General features: G+C 48.0%; 1 protein-coding gene across 2 annotated transcripts in view; it reads left to right on the forward strand.

The window, feature by feature from the left end:
* LOC119184872 (retinol dehydrogenase 11) overlaps positions 1–6,012 on the forward strand; it is a 56,811-nt gene extending 50,799 nt beyond the window's left edge. For both annotated transcript variants that reach the window (XM_075889586.1, XM_037434071.2), the window contains 4 exons: positions 767–859; positions 2,968–3,153; positions 4,161–4,270; positions 5,694–6,012. In XM_075889586.1, coding sequence (XP_075745701.1) covers positions 767–859; positions 2,968–3,153; positions 4,161–4,270; positions 5,694–5,879 — 575 coding nt within the window. In that variant the 3' untranslated portion in view covers positions 5,880–6,012. The remainder of the gene's footprint in view (positions 1–766; positions 860–2,967; positions 3,154–4,160; positions 4,271–5,693) is intronic.
* Positions 6,013–14,579: the final 8,567 nt, after the last annotated feature.

The raw sequence follows: 14,579 nt of genomic DNA on the forward strand, positions 1-14,579 counted from the left end.
CTTGAACATCCGGTCAAATCCGCCGATTTCAGCGGAGCGAGAATTCTTGCTCCACGGAGCGATCCGCGATCTGCGGTCGCTCTCAATCTGCGATTGGAACACACAAGTCACGATTGGAACGCGCTCGTCTCGACGGGAGCTTGAGCCGAAATCTAGCGAGGGAACATGAGAGAGTGCAGAGCGTTTTCTGGACATCCATCGGTGATGGTATGAAAGGCGGGCGGACAGAATACGTCACTTGAACTTCCGGTCCAATCCACCGATTTCAGCGGAGCAAGAATTCTTGCTCCACGGAGCAATCCGTGATCTGCGGTCGCTCTCAATCTGCCATTGGAACCCACAAGTCACGCTCCCTATCTGTTATTGTAATGTGGTTGCTCGTCTCAGAGCAGAAAAAACTTGATCTGGATTTGCCATTGGAATTCGACATTAGCCTCGGCTGGTGTGCGTGCACTTGTAAGCTGTAACAGAGTGCGCCGATCACGGGGCTCGGCTGTTGATCCGAAGGTCGCGGTTTCGATCCCGGTCCTGGCGGTCGCATTTCGGTGAAAGGGAACTGGCATAGGCGCGCCTACAGTGGTATATCAATGCACATTCAAGAACACCAGATGGCGTAAATTACCGGAGCCCTCCATTCCAGCGCGCCTCATAAGGTGCTTTGCCACGTATAACCCCAGATAGGTATTTTTATTATTATTACTATGCGCCATGCTACGAACTTCTTTGAGTATGCAGTGACGGTTGTAACTTGTTCCTTTGCACGCAGCTCCTCCGAGTCGAGAAGAGACCGAGGATGGCTTCGAGGCCACTTTCCAAGCAAATCACCTTGGGCATTTTCTACTAACGCATCTTTTATTGGGTGAGCAAATATGAAATACTTGCGCAATTGCCGCAAGTTTCCTACCGGAGGAAATTTCTCCTTGCACGCCGAATCATTGCAGTGGATATCTGTATTTACATATCTACATCCAATATTGCTAAGCTAATTGAGCGCAGTTGGAAAATTTTGCACTTCTTAACAGATCCACGTTTGCAAAAGAAAACGATAAAAAGCTTGACCTCTGTTCTTTCAATAATCGCCCATTAGGTCACTGAACCACACCAAACGTATTTTTTTTATTTCTTTCCACAACGGTGATAACGTAACTTTGTGTCAGGTCGTCGAACATATTGAATGTTGGTTGCACAGTTCAACCTCTTATTTCTAACCCTGTACTTTTATGTCTCGCTAGCTTTGCAGCGATAAGTGTGGTGCGAAAAACTTCAAAAGCGGGAACCTTACGGCCTGCATGTTGTGAGGTACAATGACAACTTCAGGGTAGTCTTTGTTGAAAATCTGGCAACACATGAAGTCTATAAGCTAAAATCACTACTAGTGGCATAGCTTTAAGACAGCCTATGGTAGTGTACATAAAGAAATGGCTCGTGGTTATGGTACTACAAGGACTGTACGGCTGGTGGCCTAGTCGCTTCGCGCCACGCTCTGTGGAGCCAGAGGTCGTAGGATTGACACCCAGTAACGTGAAGTTTTTTCTTGTTTTTATGTTCCATCTGTCAGTGTATATTTTATAGCGTCATATCCGTGACGTAAATACGTCAGTGGAGCTGTGGTGGACCCCGGCACAAAACAATTTCATGTAAAAGAAAACACGGTTGAAACAAACACAGACAAATGAAGTCAGCACTGAGCTAAGTGCTTTTCTTTAAGACATGGGTAATTTCATATAATCTTGTATACTATCATTTTTCGTTGCCCTGCCGCGGTGGTCTAGTGGCTAAGGTACTCGGCTGCTGACTCGCAGGTCGCGGGATCAAATCGCGGCTGCGGCGGCTGTATCTCCGATGGAGCCGGAAATGCTGTAGGCCCGTGTGCTCAGATTTGGGTGCACGTTAAAGAACCCCAGGTGGTCGAAATTTCCGGAGCCCTCCACTACGGCGTCTCTCATCATCATATGGTGGTTTTTGGACGTTAAACCCCACATATCAATCATCATTTTTCGTTGGAATATTTCAAAATGGAGCGAATCCTTATACACTTCCGGGAAGATCAGTTCTTATCCACTACTTCACGACTCTCGTTAATGAAGCTCGGCCTGTCGGTCCCCATTTGCTAAAAAAATCAGGGCAAACGAGGTTCACAATGTTTTCTATATAGGCAGCAATGGATTATGTAAGTATTCACTGCAGTAATTTCTCGTTACGTTGACTCGTATTGAGCTGTGTTGTTTTAACTGCGCTGCTACCAAAGGTGATGGGAACCATCTTCAAAGAGCACGGACGCACGGGCGCACGGACGCACGGGTGGTCACACGGACAAACTGACGAACGCTTCATTCCACTCATCATCATTCACTCCGTGGATATGCTATGATTTTTTTCTACAATAAATGTTTACGTCTCGCTCACCGGAGATGGATGCCTTTAGTAGAGCCTATAGTCGTTGTTTCTTCGTTCGTACTTGGTCATGTTCGAATCCTACGGAATATGGGCCATCGCCGTGGGCAGAAATCAAACCTGTGACCTCGAAGGTCACAGGTTTAGTCCCTGAGGCAACTTGAGAATGGCTGCACACCAAAAGACGTGAATGATTGGACCCACACAGAGCAAGGACATTTTTATCCCATCTGATATTCTCACTGTTTGCTCTATAATTTTTCATTTATGAGCAGTGTTTCCTTTTAGTTTAAAGCTACCGTGATTGTTCTTTCAGCTTCATAGGTGTTTAACTAAAAGATCCTGCCACCTGATTCTGAGCTCACCCCCTTTTGTTGGCGAGTGACATCAGTAAGAAGGTATCATCATCACCATCATCATGATTGTGTGTTTTTATGTGCAAGACCATACTCTAGTAATGAACTTGCCCTGCTCTCAATATGTGCCAGCTGACTCGCGTGCATTTAACGGCTAATGGAACGGCATGACGGTTATAGTGGCTTCCTCAAGCAATTCATCTATTTGAATGTGCAGACCTTCTCAAGAAGAGTCGGCCAAGCCGCATCGTGGTCGTCGGCTCGTGTGGCCAGCTTGTGGGTCGGCTGAACACGGACGACCTCAGTTTCGGGCCCTACTGGTTCCCACTGCTCAACTACTGCACCACCAAGCAGTGCAACATGCTCTTCACGGTCGAGCTAAGCAAGAAGCTCGAGGGCACTGGTAACGTCTCTCCTTTACATTTATTCTTTAATAATAGGGCACTAGACACTGGCCCTGTATAGTATCTAGTGAGAACAGAGCTGTGAGCAAAATTTTTCGTTTCGAAGGATATTCGAATAATGAAGTTTGAGCGTGGATCAAACTGAATAATTTACGAATATATCTAAGCTATTTTTTGAATAATTCAAAGCAAAATCGCGAGAAAAATATTGCAGAGGATCTCTGCGCACGCTAGCACAACATATTGCAACGTCAAATGCTCCCTTCCAGGTTGATGAAACGCTTGTAAGGTGCGGCTAAACCGTGTTCTCTGTATATAGATGTCGCCGGCGTCAGTGCCGGTGGGACAAGTCACGTGTTTTTTATGCATGACGCCTGCGGACGCCGCATGAGTGCGCACTTTCGCAAAACTGGCCACATAACGCTTTCATGTTAAAGTTGCCCCAAAAGCACAGTCACAGTTTTGTCACAAGGCCGAAGCAATGAATGTGACTGAATAGTCTAGTGGCTAAGGTACTCGGCTGCTGACCCGCAGGTCGCGGGATCAAATCCCGGCTGTGGCATCTGCATTTTCGGTAGAGGCGGAAATGCTGTAGGTCCATGTGCTGAGATTTGGGATCACTTTAAAAGAACCCCAGGTGGTCGAAATTTCCGGAGTCCTCCACTGCGGCTTTTCTCATAACCATGTGTTGGTTTTGCGACGTTAAACTCCACATATCAATCAATCAATCAATCAATCAATCAATCAATCAATCAATCAATCAATCTGGTGTTTATAATACTAGTGTTCCTGTTCTTATCGTTGCGCAAGTGCAAACAACTGGTTACCCTTTCTACTCCCACACGAAATGTGATTTTAAGTGGCCCTGAACTTAACGTTAGCTGATCTCGGTGGTCGCCAAGTAGTCGTCTTTGATCACTTATATGACGTCAAACGCATGGCTCGCTTCAAGCGTTCCTCTTCTTTTTTTGCTATGTTTATTGGTCGTATGCAAACTATGACGCAGGTGTCACCGTAAACTGCTGTCACCCGGGATTCGTGCGCTCAGAAATCGCTGTTCGCAGCACAGACGTGCAGACGTGGCTTTTCAACCAGCTGCTGAGCTTCTACGGCAAGGTGAGTGCTGTGCTTTGTCACAAGGCGCCCGGCCATGCGCCTTCTCCTTTCGCTTTGCTGCGCAGAATGTCACTGCCAACTAAGGTCAGGACTTTATTGTGTGACGTGACCCGCGTGGGTAATTACACGGAAGACGAGCACAGAAGAGGGGCTTCACACACGCGAGATCTGCGCTGCGAATCCTGATTGCGTTGCCGCAGTCCACCGTCAGTTCACTCGCGTGGTCAGCTTCACGAGTTTAGTTCGTCAGGCATGATCTGTATTCGCCTTGTGCGCCGCCGTTTGCGACACTGCGAATGGCCTTCTGCGAAGCAAATGGAGGGACACGCTTTTTGTCAGCACTGTCTTCGCTCACGTTTTCGCTGTATTCTGTGCTGCTTAAGCGGTCGGAGTTGAAGCTGAAAAACGGCGCTGCTATCGCGGTGGAGCTTATGTATAGAGCGGCGCGCCAAGCATGCGCATAAAACCACAGTGCACAAAAGGTGAACCACTGATAATGATTTCTGTGCTACTACCCTTCGAAACGGGTGATATACAAGCACAACCCGGATGCGACCACTAAACTAGAAACAAAACGAAAAAATCCGCATAGTTAAGGTGTGACAGGTTTCTTTTTTCAGGGCCATTTCAGTCGGTTGGTCATTATTGGCGTCAGAAAGATAATACATAGCATGTAATTATGCCGGAGGTAGTCTCAAAGTTACGAACCGCAGGTGGGATCTCCAATACAAAAGAACAAACTGAAATACGAACAACGAAAGAGCAACCTTTGTTTTAAGTGATACAAGTAAGAAGGGAATTTCAATGTGTTCATATTAGTACTTTACGAATTGTTCACAAACAAAGCAACTATAGGAAATTAACAAAATGCACCAGTTATACATTGAATCAACGTTTTTTTTTCAATTTTGACCTAAAACACGAATATGCATTATGTATTTTAGATCACGTGATAGAGAAGTCTATAATGACATTGATGAAAAAACAATGCTCACACTCCCATTATTGGTGCGAACTTTAGGCAATAAAAGGTTATTAGAGACCGTGAATCTAGCTTTATTGGCAGTGTAAATTATCGGGATTTAGTTGAATTCTGGATAGCGCGCCACCAGCGCTTGAGTCGCCTTTTTTTTCAACTGTTTGCAGGATGTCATGTCTACGACATCAGTCATCACAAAACGATAAATTTCAGTTTTAAATGTTTCGCGATGTTTTTTCCTTCATAATTCCATAATGCACACTGCCGGGTACGCTTTCCGTGGCACTGTATAAGACATAAAAATTGGTTGTCGATTCCTTTAAGCTACTGATGAGCAGATTGTTTTCCTCTGTGTCTTTCAAAGAGACAGTTTTTGAGTGTAATGAATGGCTTTGTGGTGCACAACGCAAATGATGTCCCCCCATTCTCTCTTTCATGTTGCAGACGGTGAAAGAAGGTGCCGAGACAACGGTATACCTCGCCGTTTCCGAGGAAGTTCAGAATGTGAGCGGCAAATATTTCAAAGACTGTGCATCCACGTATGCCGTTCCGTGGGCCACGAACCCTGCAGCGGCGAGGAAGCTGTACGATGAGTCGATCAGGTTGACGCAGATCGAGGAAGTCATCTGAGAGGCTCGAACAAAGCGGGACATTTCTGTGCTGTCGATCTCAGCTGCATCCTGGATTCAACGGACACTTTCAGTGGCGTCAACCTCTGCGACCGAAATAACAATAAATTCCAACATTTATTGGGGGCGAGGAAGATCTTTGCTTGTGCGCTCAGAAGTACAGTTGACGACACACGCAGGCCTCATCAAAGCTCGCCGCTGCGATAATATGTGAGAATTTCAACTTGAAGGGGCCCTGCAACTAATTTACAACTTGCTATTGAATGGATTTACTCAACGAGGTATTTATCGCACGCTCTAATTCTCTTCTCTCTTCTATCATCCCGACAAACATACTGAAAGGTAAGCAGGGAGTGATGGCATGGTTGAAAGAAGCTACGTCACAAGTGCACCATGGCCTTGAGCACTTTTCTTTCTTTTAACGCACGGCTTACTTCAGCGTGATTGCGATCACGCACGCTACAGTGCCTCGATGCTCTCGTTCGCCTCCGCTCCGTTCAGGGTAGAGGCAAGTACGGCATCCGCTACAGCGGTTGCCATTATTGATCCCACTTCTCAGCGCATGACTTCACAGCCTCTTGCTCTCGAGTAAAGGCACTTTTTGCTGGACTTGTATACACAAATGCATCGCACCCACAGATGATGCTAGTCATGAGTTTGTAAGCATGCGTCACAGCAAGTAATCGAATTTTTCTCGCCTGAAAGTGTCGCGGAACGTAACGACTCTCAATGACGGCGTAGCCACTGGGCTGCTGGCACCAACACGAAGTCAGAACAACCACGCACATAACTTGTGATAATCTGATATGTTACTGCACTGTGGTACTAGTAATATGTATACTCCGTTTCAAAAATCATCTCAGAAGTAGCCGACGTAGCAAAGGAAGGGTGATAGGAAACGGCAACAAAGCTTGCATTACTCACGCTGCATACATGAAACATTCGTAGGCTGCCACTTGTCACTCTTTAATCTCCCTGTCAATAAAAGTTCTCTTTGGATCGCTTGGGAAAGAGAACATCTTCCATCCATTCCTAGAATGGTTCGTGCACAGTAGCACGCAGCATCCAGCCATCTTACTGGAGTCGCGACGATTCATACGGGCGACAAGGAAGCAGGCGCGGCACGCACGTTTAAACAAGACGCGGTGTGGGCCGAAACATGGCGGATGCTCGAGGCGAAGCGGCGTCGATTTCCAGGTGTCGACCCTTTCAAACAATGTTGTTGTTGGTATCCTATTGTTAGTGGCGCATACCCACTGTGGGGGATTGGCCAAGAATCGAGTGCCACACTATCATCGGGGCGCGTGCCTCGAAGCACTCTGACCCGCGCGAGCATGTGGCGGCCTCCCACGGCGCCCACAGTAAATGTGCAGCCCGCGATTCTCAAATGAGTAATAGCCGCGAATCGAAATGCTGATTGCAATGTGGCGTTTAGCGTCCCGAAACCACCATACGATTGTGAGAGGCGCCGTAGTGGAGGGCTCCAGAAATTTTGACCAGCTGGGGTTCTTTAACGTGCACCCATATCTAAGCACATGGTCCTACAGCATTTTCGCCTCCATAAAAAATGCAGCCGCCACAGCCGGGATTCAATCCCGCGCCCTGTGGGTCAGCAGCCGAGCACTGCGGCGGGGCACGAATTGAAATGTATGGCGCGGTCCTTTGTGCAAAGTGAATCATTGGTATAGAAAAGAGAAAAAACAATTTTCAGGCGACTTTGAAAATTAATTGCTAATTTTGGGTTGCTGGCTGCGCTAGAATGTTTGGCTCGCGTGGTATCCTCGACTTCCGATCGGCAGCGTGGTCTGACCGTGCTGAAAAAGGGTTGCTGGACCACTTTAAGGGCTATATCGTGTGAGAGGCAAGCACTGTGCATCTGCTGCGGGCTCATCCTAACCCAGATGGACTCATAGAGAGAGTGAAATCCGGGGTATAGTAACAACGGTGTTCCGTTGTTAACGGTGTTCCCCACCGGTGTTCCCCATAAACGGTGTTCCCCACAACCTCCGAGATTTTTGCGCCAGGTGATGGAAGCTTTTTAAGAGCACTGTAGGTGACCAATTCAAACCATTTGGAGCAAGGAGGGAGTAAAACAGGTTGGTAATTTTGTTTTGTTTCTCCTTATGCAAATACATTCTCTCGTATCATAAGTTGAATATTCGTGAAAGCACTCCATACCACACCACCTTCTAGCCAGACTAGCTTGTGTCCATGGCATTTTTTTTTCGCTCATAGAAACTAGTCACGGAGTAGTATTGGGAGGTTTTTGATGGCACAGTGGCGCCATCGGGCACGGCAATGCGGTGTCACCTGCTACAGATGATGAAAGCAAGAAATACCCACACGTTTGTGTTCATAGGTGTACTGCGTGGTAAGGTTGTTTCTCGTCCTAATACGTAGTGTTAGCCTAAGGGTACATCGGAAGCTGCAATTGCATCGTAACTAGGAATCGCGCTCCTCGACGTAAGCTTATGAGAGGTTCGTGATACTTCTCATGGCCCGGCAGCAACCAGTTTCTTTTAGAAAGCATGTTGTAAGGGAAGCTGCTTTTGACAGGGCAGCGGAAATAAGGGTATAGTGGTGGCATTGTGAACTGGAATTTCCGATAGATGGCGCTGCTAAAACTATCATAGTCATTACGCGGGGCTGATACCTGATACGGCCATGGTTGCTGCACGGCTGGCGTAGCTAGCGGGTTCGCGTGGGTGCGGTGCGCGCCCTTCGGTTCTGGCCGTTTATTCACGGCTGTCGCGGGGTGGTATTCATGCACATGCCGGCCTAAGGTTACTACAAATATTACCGTTATGTCCACAGGTGACCGAGAGGCCTCAACTGGCAAAAAACACGTCAGGTTAATGTGGCAGTGTGTACACATAAAAAGCAGCGCTGTTAGTCACAGAGATGAACACAACAAGAAACAGGAATAGCCATCCGTTTAATAACATTGTCAGAGAAAATCAAGCAACTTTGTCTGATGGCTCGTTTATCATACATCGTATAGTACGCAGAACGATGCGTCAGGCAACAATATTTACGATTAGGCGGCATTTACACAGCACTTCTGTACGTGCCACTCGTCACCTTTCTCACTAGGCATGCACGTTTGAGGATTTCAGCTGGAATAAGTGTGGAGCATTAAAACTGTCCTGAACGGATGCAGTGTCAGTAAGATTCACTTGGACCGCAATGCACTATTTTGACAACACATTGACTAGAGACACATTCCGTTGGAGAAAAAAAAAGTTGAAAGCTGACATGCTACTCATTTTTGCACACATGTCGTTATTGTGCTCAGTAGGGAGCTTTAGAATAGCGCACCACGAGCGCTTGCGGTGAGGTCGCTGCCACTGCGCATGCGTCGTAACCTGAGTCGGCGTTCGCGTTCGCGGACCGCACGCAGAAAATTCGAAATACATAGTGTTCATGTGATGTCACTTCCGCCGTTGTCACCCTCCCCCGTCATGCCTGGGTACCTTCCTGGGTACCTACAGCAGTTCGCGTGCTGCAGCGCGGTTTGTTGGGGGCTTGGCATCTGTTGCTGTGTACGATGTTGAAAGCGAAACATTGTGGTTTTTTGTTGTCGTACTTTAACGAGCTCATCGGATCAGGAAGGCCTCGTTTGTTCACTCGATACAAGACCAGAAAATCAAGATGTGCGACACGTATACCAGCCACCGCGTACACCGGCTGCCCGCCACGACCTACGAGGGCCCATTATCTCGCTTTCACTACAAACACCACAAATCGCGTAGCCCAAGAATAAGTGAAAGCCCAAAGTCTCTCCAGCCGCAATTTTAAGAGTGGATGAGCGAGGCGCAGCAACTCCCATCGAAAACGAGTTGTGCAGAGCTAGGCAAGTTTACAAGAGATATATTAACATTACTATATTGCTGCGGCCCACGCCACCAAAGTAGCAGCGTCCCCCCGTCCCAGTCCCCCCAAGTATTTTAAACTGTGCTGATGTTGAGCCTAATTGATTGAAATTTGTGGAAACATCCGAGAAAAATATTATGCGAGGCAGATAGAGACTTCGCGTGGTGCATGCCGCGGTAATGCCGGTCATCACTTTTTTTTTCCTCGCGTATGTTTTGACACCTTTTCACCTTGGATTTTACTTTTTTGTATGCTAATCTACAGTGGAGTCCCTGAAAATGATGGAGACTGTGTTAGGGAATGAATTGATCAGCTTTTCGAAATCTTGACCCCCCAACTCGAACCAATCCGCTATACTTCGAAGTGGACTAATATTGTTTCGCATTCATTTTCACAGTTTGTTTCAATGCAATACCCTAATTTCCGCGATCGCCATCACGATTTTAACCGCCTCCCTGACACGTTGATTGTGCACGCAGTGGTCGCGGACAAATTTGTATGCACATGAGTATCTTGGTGAGCTCTCTCTGTTTGCAGGTAAGTGCTTGGCTATAACACTTACCCGGAATGAAGTGACATCTGAAGATGCAAATATCACCGAGTTTCTTCAAGTAGATTTTTTATTAATCCGCGCCAGCCAAACACGTATACTTTTCGAAAAATCGCAATGTGTGTTCTCAATTTTGGGTAATAACTTTCGGCGAAGAAACACCACAAAGCTATGCTCCCTCTTCGTGGACTACTAAGTCAACTTGCCTCACTAGCAGCCCTCAAACTTGCATCGTGAGGAAAAACTAAATGGGCGCAAGCATGAGGAGACAACACGGCAGTGGTAGGCGACGGAGTCGGTAGGTACCAGGGCATGTCGGCGGCGTATTTCGGAAGTGACGAAAGGGCGCTGCGTGACGCACGTGCACACTATGTATTGCGTGCGGTGATAGCGGCCCGCATGTGGCCCGCAAACGCTGGTTTCGAGGCTACGGGCGGTGATTGCGGCCCGCATGTGGCCCGCAAGCACTGGTTTTGAGGCTACGGGCCGTGATGGCGGCCCCCATGTGGCCCACAAGCGCTGCTTTCGAGGCTACGGTGTCGCTGCGATCGTGCGTTGTGGTTCGCAGCAGGGCTAACGCTATTCTAAAGCTCTTATGGCGCCCGCTTCTCCCGCAACGTCCGCAGTGCTTGCAAACGGCATTATAAAACTACCTAATATCTATATGTTCGTGCCCGCACATCCGATATTTTTGCGACGAATTAAGGCCAACTATAGCTCAACTTTCAGTTGGGATAAGCTCGTGTACACGTGTCCTGGGTGAACGCCATTTACGGGATGATGCTCAAAAGGAAACTTCGCTTATGTTTCAAAAGAGGTATACAAGTTGCAGTGACTTACACTTAGATTGAGTAACAGTTGGCGAATAATAGAAGCATTAGCCTGAATTGATCATTTCAGCAAGCGAATGTTCTTGTGAAGGTTGTCACGGAAGAGCGAGTGTAGAGAAGTGATCAAGCTAGCCTTGCTCGCCCACTGTTGATCACCTGACACGTGAGAGAGAATGCCTGTGCGCGTTCCTAAAAGCATTCATTTGAAAAGCCTTTCGAAGTGTTCCGTAGGCGTTGTGTATAAAGTTTCCATAAGTTGCGGCAAGGCGTACATTGGTCAGTTGGGCAGTCGCCTAGAAAAGCATGCGCTGTTACTGAGAAAGAACACAGGTTCACACCTGCCGCGTCATTGCAAGGAAATGCAGTTTCTTAGCGCTGGTGTGGACGAGGACAAACTGTAAGGGGTGATCGCGTGAACCTTTGCTGAACAGCGTGTGTATTTTTTCGAAGAAACAAACGCAAGGTCACACACAAACTATATCGGAGTGGGAGGAAGAAGAAGTGATCACAGAGAAGAGCTCCAGCGTTCAGCTCTCGAAGTTTTCTTTATTTTCTCTGCAACTTCTGCAATCTGAGACAAGAACACTAGGGGACGTGGTCCCGTAAAATGGGGGATCGAAACCCCGCCCAGCTTCCGGGCCCTGGACCGCCTCATCAGGGTGCATCCGATGTGAGTAACCGCTGGGCCCCAACGTGGGGCACAATTACGCTTCTGATGGCTCTTCCACCGAAGACATGGCCTCGGACAGTGATTTCACCCCTGTTTCAAGCCGCCGTCTGAAGAGAAAGATCAGAAGGACGTCGCCAACCGGTCGACAGGCACCGAAAAAGGCTAGTAACATGCGGTCCTTCACGATCTCGTACAGGCCGACAACTACGACAGACGTCCTGAACACTCTAAATAGGCAAAGCTTGTCGGAGTATTTCTAACGTATTGCACCAGGCCAGGTTGAGGAAATACGTATAAATACCTGCAAGAACATTTTGTCGGTGGAGGTTACTTCAAAGGCTATACTGGACACGCTGAAGGCCATCGTCCAGTTGGGTAACATTCCAGTGCGCGCGTTTTCCGCGTACGACAAGGCAACTACGATAGGCGTCATTTATGATGTGGACGAAGAGATTACAGACTCAAGCCTCGAGAAATTGCCTTCTTCGACGGCTCTTGTAATTGGTTTTCACCGCTTTGGACTGTCGCGTTGTGTGAAAGTAGTGTTCGAGTCCGAGCCGTTGCCTACTCACGTCAAGGTTGGATATGTGCGTCATCTGGTACGCCCTTATGTACCGAGGCCTCTACAGTGCCATAAATATTTGAAATTCGGGCATGTCAGTGCAGTTTGTAAGGGTTTGGTAGCTTGCAAACGATGTGGTGGACCTGATGGCGATGGCAACTGCAACGCTGCCACAAATTGTCTTAACTGCACGGGCGCCCACGACGCAACCTCAAAGGACTGTCCTAAAATGAGGAACCAAATAACTATCATGAAGAAGATGGTTAGGAACCACTCCACGCACAGAGAAGCTGCAAGGACTGTCCGGCGCAGTACACGTCGTTCACGACACCGACGCAAACGAAGGAGCAGCGCTAACCGAGTTGAAGAACTGACATCAAATGTCCAGGCTTCACCTTCTCGTCGTTTGCTTTTACCGGCCAGAAATGAAGATGTCTGTGCTTCCGTACCTCTACAGCCGACGAATGGACGAGCCAACCAGCCACCAGCCCGTAATACTTCGGAGTGGCCTTCTTTACCATCAAGACCCACGTGTACGCCTTCCACGCATAATGCTGCTGAATGCAGCGAGCAGGACGACAAGATGGATAATAATGACATCAAGAGTATGCTTAGAAATTTGATGGGTTCAATGCGCAAGATCCTCAGTGGTCTAAACACTCCGGTGGCTAAAGCTGCTGTCCAGTTACTTGAGGTGCTGGAGCCACTTCTTCTTGTTATTCAGTAAGCGATTATGGCCTCGATGATCGCATGGGGCAGACGCTTGTTATGCAGTGGAATGCTCGTGGTTTACGTGGCCGTCTCTCTGATTTCAGACAGCGGGTATTGAAATACCAGTTCCCAGTTGTTGTCATCTGCGAACCAAACATGGATTCTACATTCCGTTTGTCTGGGTACGTCCAGCTTAGGTCTCGCAGTGATCACCGTGCAAGCAAGGTGCTAGTTTGTGTACGCCGCGATTTGACGTACGTATGACATGACATTCTGTCGCATACAACGAATGATTACGTTTGCTTGACTATAAAGTATAGGAGGCGCACGTTGTCAGTTATCGGAGGATACATTCATCCAAGTGCGAAGATGGACTGCTCTCACCTTAGGTCTGTGCTTCAGGCTGCTCAGAGCCCCCACATTGTCATTGGAGATTTCAACGCTCATCATCCCCTCTGGGGTAGCACTGTAATGAACAGCCGTGGCAGAGATTTGTGCGACTTGGTGTGTAATTTTGGACTAAGGGTGCTGAACGACGGATCGCCCACTTTCATTCGGGGTACTTCTTACAGCAGCTGCCTCGACATTGCATTTGTATTTAGGAGTCTCCTGTCTTCTGCAGCTTGGTCCACGGATATAGAGACTGACGGTAGTGATCACTTGCCTACATATGTTCAGTTTAGGTGGTACCGCCGTTCAGCCACACGCTGCGTTCATCAGACAGACTGGCGTCTCTTCAAGTCATCTGTGAAAACCAGCTGTCAGCGCACTACTAGACCATTCGAAGTAGAAGACATCATTTTTTCGTCCCTGCGTGACACAACAAGACAAGTTACCATTCCGCTGCAACGATCAGCTATCGACTTACAATACGAGGCCCTTAGTGCTATCCGTCGCCGCGCAGAACGGCGATACAGAAGAACAAGATCACCGTCAGGCCTCTCAGCCTGTCGTCAAGCTCAACGACACGTTCTTCGGCATCTCGACAAGCTGGACAGGCAACGATGGAGGTCGTTCTGCGGTTCTTTGGACCCAAGACAGCCTCTCTCTGAAATCTGGCGGATAGTACGAAGTTTACAATCTTCTCCAGAACAAATTCGGCCATTCCGTGTGGTGGCTCTACATCAGGGTCGGAGTGAATTAGAGGTAGCCAAGGACTACTGTAGCCTTGTCGTTTCTACCGCTGACACTGTGACCCAAACTCTTACCACCACTGTGCCCCCGTGCTTCGACGAACGCCTCGAAGTGCCTTTTACAACGCAGAAACTGGACGCTGCAATTTCATTTTCCCGGCGCTCATCGGCACCCGGGCCGGACGGAATTACGTACGCTGCACTTCGCCATCTTGATACAGAAGCACGACAGATCCTGTTATCTTACTACAACACCTCCTGGGAGTCAGAAAATGTTCCAGATAAGTGGAAGTGCAGTCGCATAATCGCACTGCTTAAACCGGGGAAGTGCCCTAATGAGCTTTCATCTTAACGGCCGATTGACTTAAGCAG

This window comes from Rhipicephalus microplus, chromosome 3 (genome assembly GCF_043290135.1).
Source record: "Rhipicephalus microplus isolate Deutch F79 chromosome 3, USDA_Rmic, whole genome shotgun sequence".
NCBI classification, from domain to species: Eukaryota; Metazoa; Arthropoda; class Arachnida; order Ixodida; family Ixodidae; genus Rhipicephalus; species Rhipicephalus microplus.